A 24050-nucleotide genomic window follows, 5' to 3' on the forward strand; every position below is an offset into this window, starting at 1 on the left:
GCTAAACAATTAAATATTTGACACTATAAGTGAATGGTTTATGAAATGTCTTTTTTTAATGTGTATTTTTAATTGAGATAAAATCTACATATAACATTACATTAGTTTTAGGTGTAAAAATCTTCTTGTTCAACATTTAGAGGTCATTTTGGGTCACCATGCCTTGATTCACATACTAAATTATTTCAACCTAATATTTGTTCATAAATTTAAATGACTAATCCTGGTGAACTTCTACAACTCTGTAGACAAAGATAAGATATTCAGTATCCAAATTTTTCCCCCATCTCACCCTTTTCTTTTTTGGTCACAAACAAATGGTTTTCCCTGGTGGCTCAGTGGGTAAAGAATCTACCTACAAGGCAGGAGACACAGGTTCTACCCCTGGGTTGGGAAAATCCCCTAAAGAAGGAAATGGCAACCCACTCCAGTATTCTTGTCTGGGAAATCCCATGGAGAGAGGAGCCTGGCAGGCTACAGTCCACGGGGTCACAAGAGTCGGACATGTCTTAGCAACTAAACTACCACCACAAATGTCATTAACAATTGTAATGATTTCTAAAGACTTCTTCCCTGGAAATGAAAGCATGTCGCTCACAAGTAGGCATTCATAAGGAATCACTGTGAAGTCTTATACTTACATTCAATAAATTAACTGCACAAGTTAATAAGATAAAAGCTGCTTAAAGATAAATAGGGATCATCATTTCTATGATATGTTGGAAGAGATGTCCAGAGAATATCCTCTCAAATGAAATTTTTAAGTTAAACACACATACAAGCTAAGAAAGCAGCAATCCACTGCACTGAGTCATCGCTGAAGACGCTGTCTGTTCTGGAATATGGACTACTTTGTGGTAGCCTGGAGTCTTGTGTTTTGGGGTGATAACTGGGAATGTGAAAACCAAATTGCCACAGAGCTCATGCTTGCATGGTTTGGGGCCCAGATTTCACAAGCCCCAAATTAATTATTTAGCTTTATAACTCTTCATTTCTCTTCACAGAAAGGGGGCCCTAGAGGCATCCCTATAAGTTTAGATAGTCACCTGTCTGTTAGTAAAATCTGCTTTCTAAAGTTATATTATGACCCTGATATTCGCAAGCTGGAGTGCACTGAGCTGATTAGTGTGACATCCTCATAACAAACTCAGAAAGTTATGCCACAGACATACATGCTATATGTAGATTATTAAAGAGCAAATGGAATGAACTCTTAGAAAAAATGATATGTATCAAACTGTACAGTAATTAGCCTCCAACTAATAAAAATAAATGGAAGAAAAAATAAGCAGAGCGACCATAAAAACAAAAACAAAAACTGTATAACCTTAATCCTTACAAGTTCATTTTCTTTGTGCTATATTAGGAGCACATACATTGTGAACATGCATGTTTATAGCCATCTTTAAATCTTATTTGTGAATCATATTATGCTATTACAATGAAAACAAATATAAGGATTACTGCTACTAAAGTATATGCTAACCACTAAGGCCTAATCATCTCCATGTAAATATTGATCTTGTACAAAAAAAATCAAGTTTCTACCTGAGACAAGTGGAAATTTAGTTGCATATTTCACTACTACAAATAAGCCACAGTCTATTACTATATTTCTATATTTTGTTACATACTAATACTGTAATAATGGAGAGTAATATTAGCTTTTTGCATTCTAATGCCCAGAGAGGTCATTTTGTGGTTGTTAAGGAGAGAATTAAGCCATTATATTTTAATGTGTTTAGTTATTAACACATTTCTGCCTTTACACATGGTGGTTTTGTTTGCTTGATTTTGTGCTTCTGTTTCCCTTTAAGGGTCTATGTTTTCATATCTAGAGTTGACTGACTCAATATGTTTCCATTTTCCTGAAATTTATTGACACAAAAAGATAGCCTTCAAATCAAGATAGAACTGGGCTTTCCCTCCCTAACTAGGAAATCCATCCTGCTGATGGCTTCTCTCTCACAGTTAATGTTATCACCTTCCTTAGAGTTGCTTACTATCATAAGTACCAGAGAAGACCATGGCACCCCACTCCAGTACTCTTGCCTGGAAAATCCCATGGGCGGAGGAGCCTGGTAGGCTGCAGTCCATGGGGCCATGAAGAGTCAGACACGACCGAGCAACTTCACTTTCACTTTTCACTTTCATGCACTGGAGAAGGAAATGGCAACCCACTCCAGTGTTCTTGCCTGGAGAATCCCACGGACAGGGGAGCCTGGTGGGCTGCCGTCTATGGGGTCGCACAGAGTCGGACACGACTGAAGTGACTTAGCAGCAGTACACTTGACTCTCTTTTCTCCCTTCTCTCTCCATATTCATTCTTTATCAAAAACAACTGTGTGTAAATGCTAAGCTGCATCAACCATAGTCCTGTTCAGGAATGAAGGACTTATTTCTGTTGCTACTAGGAATGACACTGGTAAATGACCATCTGGTTAAACCCTCTTCAGACATTGACTTGAGTGGAAAAAGCAAGCCTCCTCCAAGGTCAAACCTCCTTCCACATGTAGTCCACTTTTCAGTGACTAATCAACACAGCAGCATAAAGGCCCAGTCCCCTTCTCCTAACTTGGGACAATTCCAAAGGACCATTCCAGCTTCAGGGAACCCAGTGAGTTGACTGAACGCCTTTACTTGGTCTGTGCGGAAACCCAGCTCTTTCCTCTGCTCAGTATTATCCTTTCTACCTCTGCCTTCACAAGTGTTGATGACAACACATTCCCTGATACATGTCCTATATGCTCATCTCCCATCCTAGAATCTGATTCCCTTGAAACCTAAACTGTAAAAGCATCATTTTCCACTGTCGCTTTTCCTGAAATTTTCCTTCTGTTTTTTAACTCACTATCATTGGACTTGTTTGGTCTGCCTTCAATCTTCATTTAAATGGTCAATATTATCTTTTTGTTCCATGGTGAAAGAGGCATTCGAATTAAAACCTCCATGTGGGCACATATGAAACATGATTGTAGCTCACCTCAGGCTGCTGTGATAATTCCAAATCCATCCATTTTTCAAAATTCTTGCCTATCAATCAGTATGCCATGACACCCAGTATAGTATATGTCACATATAACTCAGTGACCCATGAAAATCCCCTCTGCAGACAGCTCCCATACACACCAATGTTTTCCTATGACTTTTTTCCAGTGGGGATTCACTGCCGCATAATCTTCCCTAAGAACAAACATTAATGATTGATGGAGAGGAGTTAGAGGATGTTTACCTCAATTTGCTTGCCCTTCAGCCTGACAATTCTCTCAGAAAGTTACCAATAAGTTTCCCCAGGTCTCAGCAGTAATTTGATATACACCTTACTTTTTACTGACTTTTTCCCTTCAGCATCTTACTTCTCCATTCAGTCAGTGTGCTTTCTGTGATCACATCTCAAATAAACTACTTGCAATTAAACTCTTCTCTCAGGGTCTCCTTTCAGTATAAGAGGCACAAACGAATATTGAGAACTGATCAATCAGAATATTACTAAAGTCCACTAAATGATCTCAGATCTATCCACCCTGTCTTGTACTCCCTATCTGTTTTGTATATTATCTCTAGACTTTTCTTTCTAAAACTCAGTTGACTCATGCCCCTCAGAAACCATCAATGGCTGCAACTGCAATAAGAAGTAAAACAAAAATTCCATACAACAAAGTCTGCCTATATTTCTAACTATATGTCACTCTCCATTGGCTGGCACAGATACACACTCCAGACATACCCCTGCTATTCATTATTTACAGAGAATATCTTTTCTGTGTTTTCAATAAGGTTGTTTCCTCTGCTCTGCTCACCATATTGGCTGATAAGTCCCAGCTCAAAGGTCCAGCTTTAAGGTCCAGATCAAAACCATTATCCCCTAAGAAACCCTCTCAGACTCCCACTGTTAGGGTTAATGTTTTCCATTATCAGTGCCATGTTTAAACTTGTGGTACATCAAAGTGTACTTTGTACTAGATGATTTATGGATATGTATTTCCACCATCAGATACGAATTCCCAGGAGGCAGGAGCCACACGATATTTATCTTTGTATCCAGCAGTAATATTTGAAATAATTAACAAACCTATATTCCAGCCCGGATCAATCAGAAAGGATGCTGGATCCAAATTCTGAGGCTTGTGCTAACCCTTTATATCTTGCTGAATTACTGGGGAGGCCGGGGGCCAAAGGGATAGGCTGTGGTGGCTAGAGTTCAAAAGTTACATTACAGTGGAGTTCAAACAATTAAGGATTGCCAACATATGAGGAAAAGCATCTGTGAAAATATTTAAATGAACAGAGTGTAACTGGTTGAAGGTCAGCTTTGTTTATAACTACTATACTCATCAAGACTTTCTAAATTGTAGGCCTTTTGTAAATAACTGTTTATATAGTTAAGTATAGAACTAAAAACATGCACAAAGTTTTCAAGACCAGTGATACACACAGACACTGACGTACTTCTTTAACCAGTACAAATAGGAACATTCTCATATATGCATGAAAATTTTAGTCCAGTTTTCTTTATATTACAACAGATTAACAACTGTTTCGAAGCAATTACATCTCCACTGCTTAAAATGTTGTAGAAGCCTTCCAACAGTAATATCAATAAAAATGGAGCTTGCCTTCCTTACAGGCTCAGCCTGTCCAAATCATAACGGTAACATTAATTCAAATCTAACGGACTGCCCTGGGAAGCACAATCATGAAAATGTCTTGCAAATATTTTTCAAATTATGAAGCCTGCAAAGGCTCTTGTGTAGCCAGCAATATTTACTAATTCATTTCATCTAACAATATGCCCTGAGTTGCCTTTAATGTTTCTAAATTTCTTCTAAAGTCCTTCAAATCAGCATGCTGAGTCCTTATCCAATGAGTGAAAATGTTTTGAAATTTGAAAATATGTTTTAAAATTTTTAGCATTTCTAAAATGCTGCCAAAATCAACAAAAATGACTATATAAAGACATATTAAATCTGATTATTTAATTTTTTCTTAGCTCCATTTCTATAACTTTAAGAGTCTGATTCATGGATCAGTGGCTCTATTTTGCTTAATGGAGTCATAAACACTCCTAATTCAACAACATTCTACCATTTAAAGTTCCTCTTACGTTTCTTCTCACACATAGCAGACCTTACTGCCTTTTATAGGACAGGAAACTCAAATTTATTACCTATATCAAAAATAGTAATGGCAATTCTGAATGACTTGTTATCCTTTATGAAAGATTAATCAAAATTCTAAAACTAAGGAAAAGTTATCATTAAGACTGTCATTTGATGATGAGAATAAAAACTGAAATTTATATTTCTTAAAATCAATTAAAATCTTCTGAATTATCATAAAAATGGCAAAAAATGCTACTTTGTTGAAATGCTTTAAATAGGCTCACTCTAGCTCAAAAATCTACGTATTCCATGGAGAATACTAACGGGTTTTGCAAAGTCAAGTGTCTGAAAAGTGATGAGAAGATTTCACAAGATGCTAACAGCTATGACTATGGTGACATGTGGGGTCAAGCCAATTAGAAGTAGAGAGTGAGGGGTGGGTGAGTTGGCTTCTTCACTCACAGAATATTCTATGACAGCAGTAGTAACTGGATCACAGTGGTTGCCATTCTGAAATTTCCCTCTGCTTGTTAAAAGCACTGGCATTCAGCTTACTCTCTATGTGCCTTCTATACTTTTAAACTGCATCCATTTAACAACATTTAAATAATTTCCTCAACAGGATCAAACCACCATGGGACACTGAATTGTCTTCCAAATAGAACAGTTATTCCTTTGATGAATTACAGTTCCTCAGTTATTCCCTGTTACTCTTCTATACCTCCAACCCCTCTTCCATCAAAAGCTTTGTAGAAATATCCCTCACTTCTATTCCCAAGTAAGCAACTCTTTTCAGGGACCATCAGGCAATTCGTATAAATGGATGCTTTGTTAGAAAAAAAAAAAAAGGAAGAAAACTTCACATCTACCAAAGCCTTTAACCTGTTTTTCATGTATCAATTAAGTATATTATATGTACATGTTTTAAAAATACCTAGTCTTATGAAGAAATATTCTCATAGGACACTGTCTGGCTCATAAATTGGTATAACTATTTGAAAGTATTTATTCCAATTTTGGGGCTTCTCTGGTGGTTCAGATGGTAAAGAATCTGCCTGCAATGAAGGAGACACGGGTTCGATCCCTGGGTTGAGAAAATCCCCTGGAGAAGGGAATAGCTACCCACTCCAGTATTCTTGCCTGGAGAATTCCATGGACAGAGGAGCCTAGCGGGCTACAGTTCATGGGTTTGCAAAGAGTCAGACACAACTGAGCAACTAATACACACCCTAATTTTAAATGTTAATGCCTTAACTAAATATTTCTGCTTCCAGGAATTTGCCCTACAAATTCAAATAAATGGACAAGAAAGCATAGCACTATAGATGAAATGTATGCCCCAAAGCACTGGCTATTTAGAAAGCTAATGACTTAAATAGAAAACTAAATTTCCCTCTGGATCATTTATTAGAAACAAGAAATGTAAATTACTTTTTAATTTCTTCTCATCATGCATGTTTTCCAGTATGGTAGTTAATAATATTTTATTAACGATTTTCTTACCTTTGAATATACCACGCTTCCAAGGGCACACATGTAGAATATACGGAACTGTGTTATCAGGGTCTATGGTGATGTCTGGGTTTCCCCACACTATCGGAAGATCTGAAGATACCTAGAAAAGAGAATACAAAAACAGGAATCACATGATGTCGACATTTCCATGAAATTAGTAATAACAAGTTAAAGCATAGAAAAAGCTAAAATTTAACTTAAACATTTTCATTGAAACTGTACACTTTTAAGTGAAAAGCAAGCCATAATATATAGACATATAGCAGAAGAAAAATCGGAGACTTATGGAAACATATAACACAATAAAAATGTTTATTTTCTTTTGCTACTGGTAGCAAGATCACTGATGCTTATATGATCAGAGTAGCTTTTATAGGCCATGCAGAAGTTTATTTATGCAATTTGATATACAAAAGATAAACCACTTTAATGAATTTCTACATCAATATTAATACAGTATATAAATATTAATATAATCAATATTAATATGGCATATAATATTTAAGCAGCATCTGACTACAACTGTTGTTGGCTAGATTCAAGTTTCACCTTAGTGAGTACTTTCATCTTGCCCCCCTCCACGTATCTACTAAACACTAATCTACTTTGTCCCTCTATAGATTTGCCTATCCTGAACAATTCCTAAAAAAGAAATCATACAGTATATGGTCTTTTGTGACTAGCTCCTTTTCACTTAGCAAATGTTTTCAAGGTTCACCTATGTTGTGGTGTTTTCAGCACATCATTTCCTTTTTACTGATGAACGGCATTAAATCTATATAAAAAACACATTTTGTATATCCATTCATAAGTTGATGAAAATGTGGGGTGCTTCTGTTCTTGTCTGTTATGGACAATGCAGCTATGAAACCATGTAGAAGTGTTTGAGTACACATAGATTTTAATTTCTTATGGACATATATCTTAGAGGGGAACTGCTGGGACATAGGATGCCCAATCTTTTAAATTATTGCTCTCCAAAAGTCTTCTCCAAAATGGCTGCACAATTTTTCTTTCCCACCAACAATGCATGATGGTTCCTATTTTCTCTACAGCTTTTCTCAAAGGTTCTTGTATATCATTTTTATAATAGCCATCCTAGTGAGTGTGAAGTGGTTTCTCATTGTGATTAAGGAGGATGTCAAGGTTGTATATTGTCACTCTGCTTATTTAACTTATATGCAGAGTACATCATGAGAAACACTGGGCTGGAGGAAGCACAAGCTGGAATCAAGATTGCTGGGAGAAATATCAATAACCTCAGATATGCTGATGACACCACCCTTATGGCAGAAAGTGAAGAAGAACTAGAGACTCTTGATGAAAGTCAAAGAGGAGAGTGAAAACGTTGGCTTAAAGCTCAACATTCAGAAAACTAAGATCATGGCATCTGGTCCCATCACTGCATGGGAAATAGATGGGGAAACAGTGACAGACTTTATTGTTTTGGGCTCCAAAATCACTGAAGATGGTGACTGCAGCCATGAATTAAAAGATGCTTACTCCTTGGAAGAAAAGTTATGACCAACCTAGGCAGCATATTAAAAAGCAGCGACATTACTTTGCCAACAAAGGTCCATCTAGTCAAGGCTGTGGTTTTTTCAGTAATCATGTATGGATGTGAGAGTTGGACTATAAAGAAAGCTGAATGCCGAAGAATTGATGCTTTTGAACTGTGTTGTTGTTGAAGGCTCTGAGAGTTCCTTGGACTGCAAGGAGATCCAACCAGTCCATCCTAAAGGAAATCAGTCCTGAATATTCATTGGAAGGACTGATGCTAAAGCTGAAACTCCAATGCTTTGGCCACCTGATGCAAAGAACTGACTTGTTAGAAAAGACCCTTATGCTGGGAAAGATTGCAGGCGGGAGGAGAAGGGGATGACAGAGGATGAGATGGTTGCAGGGCATCACTGACTCAATGGACATGAGTTTGAGTAAACTCTAGGAGTTGGTGATGGACAGGGAGGCCTGGCGTGCTGCGGTTCATGGGGTCGCAAAGAGTTGGACACGACTGAGCCACTGACCTGAAGGATTGACGATGTTCAATATCTTTTCATGTGTTTATTGTTCATTTGCATGTTTTTGGGGGAACTGTTAAGACTCTTTACACATTTAAAAAACTGTGTTACTTGTTTCATTATTAAATTGTAATAGATGCTTATATATTCTAGAAATAAGGCCCTTATCAGATATTGGTCATGTGGATATTTTCTCTCATTCTGTGGAATGTTTTTTCACTTTCTTCAAGATATCACTTGAAGCACAATGGCAACTCTGCATTGAGCAAGTCTGTAAGTGCCATTTTTTCTAATAGTACTTGCTCACTTTGTCACACTTTGATAATTTTTGGAATATTTCAAACATTTTCATTGTTTTTATATTTATTATGGTTATCAATGATCTTCAGTGTTACTATTGTAATTGTCTTGGCATTTTTTAGCAATAAAGTATTTTTTAATGAAGGTATGTACATCCTTTTAAAACAATTCTACTGCATGCTTAAGCTGCAGTGCAGCATAAAGCATAACTTTTATATGCAGTGGGAAAGGAAAATCTGTGTGACTTACTTTATTGTTATTTTGCTTTATTGTGGTGGTGGTCTGGAATCCAAACCAAATATCTCCAAGGTATGCATATAGTTTGTCACAAGTTTTTTACATGCCTGAAATAATAAACCTTTTACCCTTTGTCAAGGAGCACTGCATATGTGTTGTGACACACCTTCAGCACTTAGACAGTTTACAACTCTACCTTAGCCTTAACTTCCAGCTCATACACAGCATCTCTCCATCAGCCAGAGATGAAACAACAGGCACCCTCTCAGGCCTTCCCTGGGAAATCACACCACTCTGTATATGCATGTGGCCTGTATGTTACCCAGGGACAAGTCAGAACTGTGAAATTGGCTGCAGATATCTTAATCCCCACATCTTCAAGTTTTTAGTCAAACTCTAGTTGGTCACAACTGGTTTTGTAGCGTCAGACAACTGCAATGCCAAACTATTGAATATTTTTGGCAAGTGTCCTAAGAATAGGTCCTTTCCATCAGAGCAAGATATGATACAAGTCAAAAGATGACAACCCCTCACTCGTGGGGAGGGGTGTTGCTAGAGACCTATGAGAAAGGTCAAATTGTGACAATGTACTGGAGTGGGAATTGTGAGCAGAGTCATACTCAATCTGCCTCTTCCTTTGTTTGCAAGGTTGCAGTTTTCACAGCCACTGTGGTTGTAAGACTGCAGAGCAGCGGAGAGGGGGACAGAAATAGGTCAAGTCAAAATGTGACAAATTACTCCACTGTTACCAGGAGTCAGTTTTTCTGGAGTAAATACTCCTCAGATTGTTTGAAATCTTTAATTTCAAGATTTAAAATTTCATTTTGACAGTTTTTGTCAGTGTATTTATTGCTTTTAAGGAGGAACAGATTTATGAAACTCCACTATTCTGGAAGTCCCAGGTCTCCTGTTTTCCTTATTGCACAACTATCTCCTACCACCTGGTCATTTTGATAAAATGCCATAGCATTTTACCTGTATTGCTTATTATATTCCATTATTTTTTATACTATTTTTCCTATTGGGGAAGTCTCAACATTCTATTGCAAACTATTCTTGTAGCAATGAGATTAAATATATGTAAAAAGGCTTTTTTAAAAAAAAATTCAAATCATCATAAAAAAGAATACTAACAGTGATGAGAAATAGAAAAAGGAAAAGATATTAAAAGAATATACTGAGTTTGAGTTGCTAGCAGACTGTCAAAGTGGAGGTATAAAGTAAGCAGTCAAAAATGAGAGGCTGAAGCTAATACATCTTGAGTAAAAGTATGAATTTGCCACTTGTACCTAAATGGTAGTCTGAAACCAAGAAACTGCCAAGTGTGGTGTGGTACAGATATGAGAATGCTTTAGAAGGCAGAACTTTAAAAAGAAAGGAGAAGGTTAGAGGAATAAAAGGACCAGATAAGTAACAATCAAGAAACGGCATGGAAATGAGGAATACAGAAAGATATAAAATAAAGGGTGAAGAGTGTTAAGACAGTGTGCTGCATGCTTGCTAAGTTGCTTCAGTTGCGTCCGACTCTGTGATCCTATGGACTGCAGCCCGCCAGGCTCCTCTGTCCATGGGATACTCGAGGTAAGAATACTGGAGTGAGTTGCCACACTCACTTCCAGGGATCTTCTTGACCCAGGGATTGAACCCCCACCTCTTACGTCTCCTGCATTGGCAGGCGGGTCCTTTATCACTAGCATCACCTGGGAAGTTACGAAGGCAGACAGTGCCAAACATTAAAGGAGTTTTAGGGCAGATAATTTGGGAAAATAACTGAACAAAAGTTACAGGTGATCTTTGTGGCAGCAGTTTCAACCGAGTAGAGAAGCTACAAATGGATCACCATGAAGTAAGAAGTCATCATGTCAATAATGCTTTATCAAGAAGTTTAGCAATCACAAAATATATAGAAGGTAATAACTGAAGGGGTGTTGTTAGAGGCAAGTTTTATCTTGTAATGGAAAACCTTTGGGAATACTTATAGATTAAGAAAAATAGTTCAACAATGAGGAAGGTATTGAAGGAGTAGGGGGAGAGTGCGAGTCAACCCTGAGTGCAGAGAATCAGAAGCATTTCACTGGTTTCAAAGCAAGTGCAAGATAAAACCTGACACTATAGATCAAAGTTTCCAGTCTAGCCTTTCTCCTTAGCAGCACCTCAACTGTTTCTCAATAGAATTTCCACTGAAATACCAGCAATGATTCAAATATAATAAATGAATAGAAATGGCAAATTGGTAATGCTCATTAGTTTAGTTCAGTTCAGTTGCTCAGTCGTGTCTGACTCTTTGCGACCCCATGAATCGCAGCACATCAGGCCTCCCTGTCCATCACCAACTCCCGGAGTTTACCCAAAATCATGTCCATTGAGTTGGTGATGCCATCCAGCCATCTCATCCTCTGTCGTCCCCTTCTCCTGCCCCCAATCCCTCCCAGCATCAGGGTCTTTTCCAATGAGTCAACTCTTAGCATGAGGTGGCCAAAGTACTGGAGTTTCAGCTTTAGCATCAGTCCTTCCAAAGAACACCCAGGACTGATCTCCTTTAGGATAGACTGGTTGGATCTCCTTGCAGTTCAAGGGACTCTCATGAGTCTTTTCCAACACCATAGTTCAAAAGCATCAATTCTTTGGTGCTCAGCTTTCTTCTTTCTGGATGTGAGTTGGATGTGAGTCCAACTCTCACATCCATACATGACCACTGGAAAAACCATAGTCTTGACTAGACAGACCTTTGTTGGCAAAGTAATGTCTCTGCTTTTTACCATGCTATCTAGGTTGGTCATAACTTTCCTTCCAAGGAGTAAGCATCTTTTAATTTCATGGCTGCAATCACCAACTGCAGTGATTTTGGAGCCCCCCAAAATAAAGTCTGACACTGTTTCCACTGTTTCCCCATCTATTTCCCATGAAGTGATGGGAACAGATGCCATGATCTTAGTTTTCTGAATGTTGAGCTTTAAGTCAACTTTTTCACCCTCCTCTTTCACTTTTATCAAGAGGCTTTTTAGTTCCTCTTCACGACCCAGATAATCACGATGGTGTGATCACTCACCTAGAGCCAGACATCCTGGAATGTGAAGTCAACTGGGCCTTAGAAAGCATCACTATGAACAAAGCTAGTGGAGGTGATGGAATTCCAGTTGAGCTATTTCAAATCCTGAAAGTTGATGCTGTGAAAGTGCTGCACTCAATATGCCAGCAAATTTGGAAAACTCAGCAGTGGCCACAGGACTGGAAAAGGTCAGTTTTCATTCCAATCCCAAAGAAAGGCAATGCCAAAGAATGCTCAAACTAACGCACAACTGCACTCATCTCACACACTAGTAAAGGAATGCTCAAAATTCTCCAAGCCAGGCTTTAGCAATACGTGAACCATGAAATTCCAGATGTTCAAGCTGGTTTTAGAAAAGGCAGATGAACCAGAGATCAAATTGCCAATATCTGATGGATCATCAAAAAAGCAAGAGAGTTACAGAAAAACATCTATTTCTGCTTTATTGACTATGCCAAAGCCTTCGACTGTGTGGATCACAATAAACTGTGGAAAATTCTGAAAGAGATGGGAATACCAGACCACCAGACCTGCCTCTTGAGAAACCTGTATGCAGGTCTGGAAGCAACAGTTAGAACTGGACATGGAACAACAGACTGGTTCCAAATAGGAAAAGGAGTACGTCAAGGCTGTTTATTGTCACCCTGCTTATTTAACTTCTATGCAGAGTACATCATGAGAAACGCTGGACTGGAGGAAGCACAAGCTGGACTCATGATTGTTGGGAGAAATATCAATAACCTCAGATATGCAGATGACACCACCCTTATGCTCACTAGTACATGCTGGTTAAAAATAATGGTGATTTTCAAATTAAGAAAGGTGATACTTTATTCTAATATCTCTAAGAACATGTGTTTTAGGTTTTAAATATGTTTCTGCTCTTTTGTAAGTCTTGGTGTTATTTAAATGTAGAAATATAAAAGAACTAGAATACATGTTCAGTATTATTAGTACTTGAGTGAAATTATATTTTAAAAATTTAATATGTAACATCTTTAATTACAGAAAAAGGTCTCAGGGAAAATTTACATTCTAAAGGTAAAAGTAACTAGATTCTTCAGTTTTATTTGTATATTGAAACAACAGAAATATAGACTTTAATTATTATTTCTTGTGAGAATAATTTTGATATATAACATTCCATTTCTACATTTAATTAGAAAAATTCATTCACCTTTCATAGTTAACATAGCATACTTATTATTTTTAAAAGCCTACAGTAAAAAAAATGCATTAATTCTGAAGGATGAAATTTTAAAAACCCACAGACATCACCTCTGCCATAACAACAAAATGAAATAACCAATGTTAAGATATTAAAGGATATTTTCTTTAACCTGTTTTCATCAAACTCTTAAAATGAAATCCTTGCTCATCAGTAAATTCTGGAAAGGGAAAGGGAGTAGGGGGAAAATGACTTTCCTTATTTATAGCAAATCTAAGTAGTCATGATTTTCTTATTCTTTTCTTTTATTTCCTTCCTTCTTTCCCTCTTTCTTTCCATTTGAAATGCCACCCATTATGTTTGCATCTGTTTACTAAACAAATCTTCCTGGAAAAACTATTACATGCTTGATACTATGATTTACAGCCTTCCCAGGTAGCTCAGCAGTAAAGAATCTACCTGCAACGCAGGAGACAAAGGAGGCGTGGGTTCAGTCTCTGGGTGGGGAACATCCTCTGGAGGAGGGCATGGCAACTCACTCCAGTATTCTTGTGGAGAAAATTCCATGGAGAGAGAGCCTGGCAGGCTACAGTCCATGGGGTCAAAAAGAGTCAGACATGAATGAGTGACTGAGCACCCACGCACTATGATTTATGCTGGGTATAAAAGTGTGGATATGAGGGGGTATGCTCCTTTCCTCACAGTAAATAATCTGGTGGAGAACCAGAAATAGGTAATAGCAATAAGATATAATGTACATGATTGTGGGAAAGGTAAAAAAAAAAATGTTGTGAAAGCACAAGAAAGGCATGTATAATCCAGGTTTATGTGGATCTAGAAAGATTCTCAGAAAAGTGGCATCTAATAAATACTTGCCCTAAAGAATGAAATGGAGTTAAGCACAGAGAAGTGGAAGATAGGGAGTTGGATAAAGATTTCTAGATAGTAGCAAAAGGAAATAGTGTATACAGTGGCCTAAGCGTGGCTGGAGGCAGCAGTGGTAAGAGATGAAGCTGAGCAAACATGCTTTTGAAGCACATGGGCCACGTCAGGGAGCATGGACTAGATCTGATGGCAAGAGATGACAGTGAAGAGTTTTAGCAGAGGAGTAAGAAAATAAAATTTTCCTTCAGAATATTCACTCCATTTGTAATCCAGTAAGGAAAGAAGAAGAAAATCAAAGCGCATCATTTTCAAGATTACCAAAAATAGCAGAGAACAAAGCCAATGAATTTCTGAAGTTCTGAAGCACCCTCTAAAAATAGATACAGGCATCTATGATGGATAGATATTTGAAGCTTCTTTGAGGATTCTGTTGAACACATAATTTGTAGATAAATATGGGAGTAAGGAGTAAAAAAAAAAATTTTCAGATTTGCTTAAATATATCAAGTGAGGAAAGTCAAGAATAAAACCTCATAATAAATAAAGATATAAATAATTATGTCTTCATATTCCCACTATTATTCATACTGGTAAGTGACAGGATACACTTTTGAAATTTCATGCCTGCAGATATCACATTACAATTTCAAAAGCTGTTTAAAAGTTTTTTTGAAAAGATCTTTCATTATCATACACAATATCTTCAAGTAAAAATACACATGACTCAAATAAGTAAATTTTAATGTGTTTTATGATTATATATTAATACTTAGATATAAAACTTGTTTGGTACTGATTCAACTTTATATGAAATGGCATTTTAAAACCTGTTGGACTAATAGAAAGAATTCTAACCATCTCCTTGTGTCACACTGCTTTACCTAGTTAAGTAAAATTAAATGTTTTTAAATTTCATACAATTCACTGTACTCTTTCTGAAAACACTTTCATATTTTAAAAAACAAAAACAAACTTACCTTAAATGTTAGGATGCTTGGTGTATAATTGGGCACTATTATGTGTTTATTTGTTACTTCCCCCACTTGACAGTCGACAGTGATGTATTCCAAAGCCAGGGGTCTTTTTCCAATTCCTTTTAGGTCAAAGATATGCTCCATACCATCTGCTTCATTTTGTAGAATAAGCCTGCCCTGTGACAAATCAGTCAAATTTCAGCTCTATAGGAGTAACAGTTAGAAGTCAACAATTTCTTCTGTCTTAGGAATTTTGAATCTGATTAATGAAATGAGCTTTCTAGAAGGTGTTAGTCACTGGCTTATCCAGTTTACATATAAATACTTCTACTGAATGAATGAAGACAGATTTCCTGTGAAAAGCTCTTTATTTCTTTTCACTTTCACTAAGTGACAGAGTTTAATAGGCATTCTCAGGCTGTTTACATACTTGCCAAAGAAATATGACTTAAGAAAATATTTTCTGAAGTATAAACTTCCTTACTGAATAAAAACAAAGCGATGGTTTTACTATGTTAAACATATTATGTAAAAATAACCTAGATATAAATATTGAAGCCTATGACAATGTGACGTTCAGAATATTTACATCTCAAATTAAAATATTTCTTAAAGTTTCAAGCAGAGTGAACACCAATGATCAAATTCATGGAAAATATAACTGTTCTGCAAGAAAATTTGTCATAAATTGTAGAGGTAAACATCACACATTGGTTTATCGACATATTAGTGCTAGGGGAAAAAAATCAATGAGTTCATACCATAATCTCACATTCCAAAATAGGTTTGAATGTGAGAGGATAATCCACAGTTTCACCTGGTCCGACATATAAAATAGGAGGTCCATGAAACCATTCTCCTTCTATAGTAACTTGACATTTCCATTCATTCTTTGTCTCATTATTCTAAAGCATGAAAATAAAGACAGAAACATATTAGTATAAAAAAATTCTTACAAATTACCTTTGTCTATGCTATCATCACTCACTTAGAGCCAAGTAATAGCCAGTCTCTTGGACTTCAAGGAGATCAAACCAGTCAACCTAAAGGAAATCAACTCTGAATATTTATTGAAGGACTGATGGCTGAAGCTGAAGCTCCAATACTTTGGCCACCTGATGAGAAGAGCCAACTCATCAGAAAAGGCCCTGATGCTGGAAAAGATTGAAGGCAGGAGGAGAAGGGGACGACAGAGGATGAGATGGTTGGATGGCATCACCGACTCAATGGACACGAATGTGAGCAAACTCCAGGAGATGGTGAGGACAGGGAAGCCTGGTGTGCTGGCAGTCTATGGGGTCACAAAGAATCGGACAGGGCTGAGTGACTGAAGAGCAACAACAATAGCCAATCACTGGTCTTAGCGCCTATGAGCCCATCTTAATCACATGTTAAGGTCACAGCTGAATTTGGGGCAGAGTGATCTGAGAGACCATGAGTCTGCTTAGTCTGATGATTGGTTAAGGATATTGGCATTAACTTTTTAAGCAAAGAGATGCAGCAGAAGTGATTAATCAGGTGAGCAATATGATAACATTTATATTCAGGAATAAAACTGTGACATCAAATTGGAGTAACAAATGGCCACACATAATGCAATTAGGAATCAGTACTAGTTTAGATGAGAGGTGTGAAGAAAACTTTGAGACAGTGGCAGTGGGAATAAAGAAAGTACTAAAAAGAGAAAAAAGAAAGCATGTACTTACAATTGGAATATTCTGGGTAAGGGCTTCAAATGCTGGTGTTTCAAAATCAAATCTGGCCTCTGGACGCTCTTCATTCACCACACCTTCAATGCAATAGAGACGCACATCGTACCTTGATGTCAACAAAATTTTGCAAGGGTAGCGTCCAGGACTGAGAGGAACAAATCGCAAAGGGACTGGAACAGATCTAGCTGCAGCTATCAAAATAATTTAAAAATGGTTTAATCATTTTGATGGTATAAATCCTAAAATTCATTTTAGGATAAAGGAATATTTTATTGTATTGTATTTAACTGTATTACATAATCCAGATGAGACTAGGTTCTAACAAGATAGCACACTACTCCTCAGTCTCCTGGGCATTACAAGCAAGTTTACTTATTTAATTTTTTTATTAATGAGAGAATATATCCTGCATAGGTCAGAGGAAAGCCTGCTCCATAAAGATACTGAGGGACCCATGTACACTGCTCTTCCTTTGTGTACAGGTCAGGTGAAAAGGAGCTGAAAGTTTGCTCAAAGGCTTTTTGGTGTTCAGCCCAAAGTTAACACACATTATAGTTAAGCGGTCAGAACCAAACACATGATTCTATCTCAGTCAACAGGGGCTGAGATTTGAGAGATATATGGGATATTTGGTAAGCATTATTATCTGCTACATTTCTATGACACAGGAGTGCTCTATCTCACAGCAATCAAAATTAGTTACAACTTGACCAGCAGATAGAAATAATTTTTAATAACCAAGAGAAGCCAAAAGAGGCATAACCAATGAATACTTCTCACATCACCTTGTTATACCATATACTAGAATAGCTAATATAATTTCTTATGGTGGGCAAGTTATCTACGCTGGTTCTTTTCTTCCAAGCAACACTACTATTTCTCTGAAAGTCACCATTTTCTTATTCTCCATGAAGTGAGAAAATAGTTATAAAAATCTCTTAACCCTAAAGTAGGATGCACTACTTTATTCTATTTATACTACTGCATTCACTAAATGCATCCTATAATACAAGTTTCACTGCTAAACTCAAATTATTTAACTTATAGATAAGAAACAAGTGATAAAAGATGCTTAGAAGCCTAATCCTGTGAAAGGAAATTCTCTGAAATCAAGAAAACAAATCAAACTTATTAACCAATGGACTGGACGCGTATTATATTAATTGGCTATAATGTTAATTCACTCACATTTAACACCTCAAATGTTAAAAATGGCAAACTTGTTTTTAAATACACTGAAGTCTATATGCCAAGAAAACCAGTCACTGCTATAAGAACATTAGTTGCTTTTTTTTTTTCTTTTGAGGAGCATGAAACGGTCATTAGTTGCTTTAAATCATTTTAAAACATATTGAGGATGTGTATGCATGTGCTATACATATTATAAAATATATTCATCATACTGGAGTAGGAAATGACAACCCACTTCAGTATTCTTGCCTGGAAAACCCCCTGGACAGAGGACCTGGTAGGCTACAGTTTGTGGGGTCACAAAGAGTCGAACACAACTGAGTGACTGAGCATGAGCACTCATCATATGTTATATAGAATACATTGTGTGTCGTATATTGCATATGTTATATATAGCAATATACAATATATGCCTAGTGGCTCAGATAGTCAAGAATCTGCCTGCAGTGCAGGAGACCCAGGTTCAATCCCTGGGTTGGAAAGATCCCCAGGAGAAACGAATGGCTACCCACCCCAGTATTCTTGCCTAGAGAATTCCATGGACAGAGTAGACTGGTGGTATATATTATATTATATTATGTATAAATTTCATAGTTTTATGCTGTATATTAAGAAAAACTGATAATGGATTACTCTTGAAATATATATTATATCTAAGCAAAGTTCAAGAGACTCAGCAGGTCTAAGGAGGATACAAAGACTGTCAGAACGTTGTTATTTTTATTCCGTCCTATTCAAGTACAAATATAGTTTTAGAATAATTTTTTTTCTTGTCAAAAAGGACTGCAGGCACATCATCATATCTTCTGTTGTTCATTGATTACTTTCATTCTGAGAGAAGTATTTGAACTGTGGCAACATCATTAGAACAAACTAGGTGAGATAATTATTTGATTAAAATTTGTTGCTTTATTATCAGAAAGGAAGAAACCATACTTTTCTCTTGCATGAACAGATTGAAATGAAAATATTTAGATTATGTAATTTAAATAAGATTAAACTGCTTAGAATATGAAATTTAATCAACAGTAATTATTATTTTCATCAAAGATAAAGAATAACTAGCCATTTCATGGTAAACAACAATTGAAATGCACAAGTTCAAGTATAAAGCTGCTATCAAAAGCTTTATGCTATACACTATTTCCTTTTCCCTAAAAATATGCATTTTCTATTGATACTGAATCAGAAAGTGAAAGTCAAGGACATCCTTAAGTGTACATTTCCTGACTCATGAAATGTTCATAAGCAAAGACCCTAAGGAATATGCCATGCAACCCCCTCTCCCTTACAAGTCCATAAAGAAATTCATAATAGAATTTATGGAAATGATGGTTTTATTGTTGAAGATATATTGATAAAATAATATTTCTTTTCCTTAAACATCTGAAATAATTTAATTAATTCATGCTAGAAAAAGAGTAGGAATATTATCATATATTATCAAAAAGAAGCTACTTGTGGATTAAGGTATTTATCAGGCAGTATCCACATCTCCTTAGATGTGAAATAGCAGAGGTAGAGACTTCTCATATTTAGAAATTTGGAAATTTTACTGGCTACACTGTGCCATCTCAACATCATTCTCTTTTAGGGACATGTTTTCTCAAAGTCCTTTCCAATTCTTCTCTGTAGCAGATGTCATCCATGTCCTGCCATGTCTCCTTGGCATTTAAATTGCTGCTGTAGGCCAATGGTTTTATGGAAAACAGATCTTTCTCCCTGAGGGCTTTCTCTAGTCACAGGAAGGTGTTTAATCCTTGCATCCATCAGGCCAGAAGTGACTGTTAAGGACTGCAGTTGTGGTCCTCAACAAATAATGTATCAAACTGGTGGCAACATAACCCAGCTTCTTTATCCTTTGGTTGGAATAACTCTGAGGGGAATTCTACACAAACTCATAGACGGTCCCGGGATAACCAAACCCAAATTGCTCTCCGTGGCAACTGCTCATGAACACTCCCTGAACTGGCTCCTTCTCGCTGCTGCTCTCACTCTCTCACACTCCCACCTATGGTTCCTGAGTTCACTTCTCAAACTACTGCTCTCAAGGCCTGGTCTTGGTGTCTGCTATTAGGGATCTCCAACTTAGCACATACCCTTAGACCAAGAAAAGAGAGCTTGCTGTCCATGGCCTCATGCTTTCTAGGGCCTTACACTGAATATCCTCTGGCACTGTCTCTCTGGATGTGCATGGAGTACATGGGCCTGCTGGGACAGGCCTAGGTGCAGCCCGGACCCATCCATGGTCTGGGTTTAGGGCATGTCACAATTCACAATTCAAAGTGCTTTGATCCCATTTCCAGTGCCTGCACAGGACTCCTCCCTATGTTGATCCTCCTGTTGGAAGACTCCTAGAATTAAAGAATAACTAACAGGTGGCCACTAAGGGGAAGATATTGACCAAGATTAATTATGTGGGTTAAAGTACCCACAAATTTGTACACAAGGCCTCTTATGATACATGTAAGAGTTGAAGAAAGAGAATGCGGTGGGCACATGCCCGGGGCCCAGCTATCCTGTGTTGTCATGTCTAGCTCAAAACTCTAAGGAGACCAAGAATTCTAAAATCAAACTTGGTCTTCTAGTTTGGTAAAAAGCTTAATTTCTCAAGGTGGAATAGTAGATTATATTCTACTTAAAACTTTGTTAGCCTGATTTACCAATTTTAAAATCTTGATATCTGGTACATGGGCTTCCATTTGAACTTTTGACCTGGGCATACAAACGTCAGGGACAATCTAGACCTGTCCCTTCCATCCTTAGTCTACTAAATGTAGCTCACCTGGGGCTTTTTCTTTACAGGTGATCCTAGTAACTACGGGATTTGCCAGGGTTCTGTAATTAAAGATAACCAAATGTATCTAAATTTATCAGATTATAGTTACTAAAGAAAATAAAGGAACATAAAGAGTGAATCTTTCTAATGAAAAAATATCTAATTTTATATAACTTGAGGTACTGAAGAAGTCATTGTAATCTACAGTCTTTAAAATAACCCCCAAAAATGGGCATCTAGCACATATGATCTAGCAATCCCACTCGTGGGCATGTATCTGTAGAAAACTCTAATTTGAAAAGATACATGCACCCCAGTGTTCAAAGCCATGCTACTTACAGTAGTCAAGACAGGGAAGCAACCTAAGTGCCCACCAACAGTTGAATGGATAAAGAAGATGTGGTGTATACACACACACACACACACACACACACACACACACACACACACACACACACTGGAATACTACTCAGCCATAAAAAAGAATGAAATAATGCCATTTGCAGCAACATAGATGGACCTAGAGATTATCATACCAAGTGAAATAAGTCAGACAGAGAAAGACAAATATCATACAATACTATAAAGTTAAGTTCTTAATCTAATTTAAATTAAAAAGTGATATTTCATTAGTAGCTTTCAAACATTTCATTTATTGGCTTGGGGCTGGGTGGGGTAGAGGGGAGTGTGTCTGAATAATACCTAAAACAGAATCTCAATATATAAGACAAATTAACCTAGAGTCAATCTGGTTGAAATAAGATGCTAGAAGCTCCCATTCACTTCTGCAACCTCCAAACAGACAAAACAAAAAACTTTAGAAGAATGTTAAGGCTCTAAAGAATATAATTTGATTAGCTGATCTCTTCGGTTTCTTTCTGCTTTAGTATTCCACGATTATTTGAAAGTACATCAGAAAAGTGGAAGAGACTAAAAATATACTAAATTGGTCATTATTTTACATAGTTAATTATATAGGTATATTATTAGCAAACAATAGTCAGAAATTCTTAATTCAGAAAATGGGGTATCAAGACTAAATTTATGATATGATTTCATTTGTAAGATGAACTTATAATAAACAGATATTTGTTGCAAATTAATACATGAGTAATTATGTGTGCTTAGTCACTCAGTCGTGTTGGAGCACTTTCACAGCATCATCTTTCAGGATTTGAAATAGCTCAACTGGAATTCCATCACCTCCACTAGCTTTGTTCACAGTGATGCTTCCTAAGGCCCACTTGACTTCGCATTCCAGGATGTCTGGCTCTAGGTGAGTGATCACATCATCATGATTAGCTGGGTTGTGAAGATCTTTTTTGTACAGTTCTTCTGTGTATTCTTGCCACCTCTTCTTAATATTTTCTGCTTCTTTTAGGTCCATACCATTTCTGTCCTTTATTGAGCCCATCTTTGCATGAAATGTTCCCTTGGTATCTCTAATTTTCTTGAAGAGATCTCTAGTCTTTCCCATTTTGTTCTTTTCTTCTATTTCTTTGGACTGATCACTGAGGAAGGCTTTCTTATCTCTCCTTGGTAGTCACTGGAACACTGCATTCAAATGGGTACATCTTTCCTTTTGGCTTCTCTTCTTTTCACAGCTATTTGTAAAGATTCTTCAGACAGCCATTTTGCTTTTTTGCATTTCTTTTTCTTGAGGATGGTCTTGATCCCTGTCTCCTATACAATGTCACAAACCTCCATCCATAGTTCATCAGGCACTCTGTCTATCAGATCCAGTCCCTTAAAACTATTTCTCACTTGCACTGTACAATCATAAGGGATTTGATTTAGGTCATACCTGAATGGTCTAGTGGTTTTCCCTACTTTCTTCAATTTAAGTCTGAATTTGGAAATAAGGAGTTCATGATCTGAGCCAAAGTCAGCTCCTGGTCTTGTTTTTGCTGACTGTATAGAGCTTCTCCATCTTTGGCTATAAAGAATATAATCAATCTGATTTCAGTGTTGACCATCTCGTGAGGTCCATGTGTAGAGCCTTCTCTTGTGTTGTTGGAAGAGGGTGTTTGCTATGGCAAGTGCATTCTCTTGGCAGAACTCTATTAGCCTTTGCCCTTCTTCATTCTGTACTCCAAGCCCAAATTTGCTTGTTACTCCAGGTGTTTCTTGAATTCCTACTTCTGCATTCCAGTCCTCTATAATGAAAAGGATATTTTTGGGGGGTGTTAGTTCTAGAAGGTCTTGTAGGTCTTCATAGAACCATTCAACTTCAGATTCTTTAGCATTACTGGTCAGGACATAGACTTGGATTACCGTGATAGAGAATGGTTTGCCTTGGAAATGAACAAGGCAATTGTGAATGGTGGGTCTTGGAAATTGATACAGACCCACACTAATTACTGACAAATTCAATTTTTGAAATATTGGTTAAAATGGATTTTATGACTTCAAAAGAGACTAGCTGAATTACTTTTGCTTTTTTATCACCAGGAAGATCTAAAATAATATAATATTTAAGTGTGAGAGAAAAGAGATAGGAAGAAAGCAGGAAAGGGGAAAAGGGAAAAAAGAAAGGAAGGTAGGTAGGAAGTTGGAATTGAGGAAGGAAAATTTGGGGTGATGCTAAGAGAATGACATGTGATCTTCCTTCCTAGCCAACTCCAAATGGCTGAGAGGATCGGACTTGTCTCCCCATGAAGTTTCTAAGTTATCTGTTAGCAGAAAAGACTGGTATGCAGTTCTCTGTCAGATTTTACTGAAAGGCAATATGTACCCATTTCCCCAGGTGCCCTAAAGCACAGGAAAAAGATCAGAGAGGGATATCAAACTGCTATAATGAGTAAATGACAAGAACTGCCATTATTTCCAGCACAGTTAAGCTATTAATAGGTTTAATAGGTAAAGGAATACCTAATCTTATTGTGTTGGTCAAGTTGAGAAGGGGCTTACTAATGTCTGTTGGCTTGATCTATCAATTATTGACAGATGTGCAATAAAATTTTCTACTCTAAATGTGGATTTGTTCATTTTTTTCTTCCATATTTGCTAATTTTTGCTTTGTAAACTTTCAGATTATGTGATTAGGTGGAAATAACTTCAATTTTTTTTCCTACATGGGAGTATTCCCTTTTATTTATTTATTTATTTTATTTTTCATTT

General features: G+C 37.0%; 1 protein-coding gene across 1 annotated transcript in view; it reads right to left on the bottom strand.

The window, feature by feature from the left end:
• The window catches only part of LOC133052842 (cilia- and flagella-associated protein 47-like), a 167040-nt gene that overhangs the window by 114227 nt on the left and 28763 nt on the right, over window positions 1–24050 (bottom strand). Inside the window, exons 3-6 of the mRNA XM_061137675.1 lie at window positions 16955–17151; window positions 16010–16153; window positions 15252–15425; window positions 6606–6717 (exon numbers count right to left, since the gene is read on the bottom strand). Of these exons, the coding sequence (XP_060993658.1) occupies window positions 6606–6717; window positions 15252–15425; window positions 16010–16153; window positions 16955–17151 (627 nt within the window). The remainder of the gene's footprint in view (window positions 1–6605; window positions 6718–15251; window positions 15426–16009; window positions 16154–16954; window positions 17152–24050) is intronic.

This window comes from Dama dama, chromosome X (assembly GCF_033118175.1).
Source record: "Dama dama isolate Ldn47 chromosome X, ASM3311817v1, whole genome shotgun sequence".
Classification (NCBI taxonomy): Eukaryota; Metazoa; Chordata; class Mammalia; order Artiodactyla; family Cervidae; genus Dama; species Dama dama.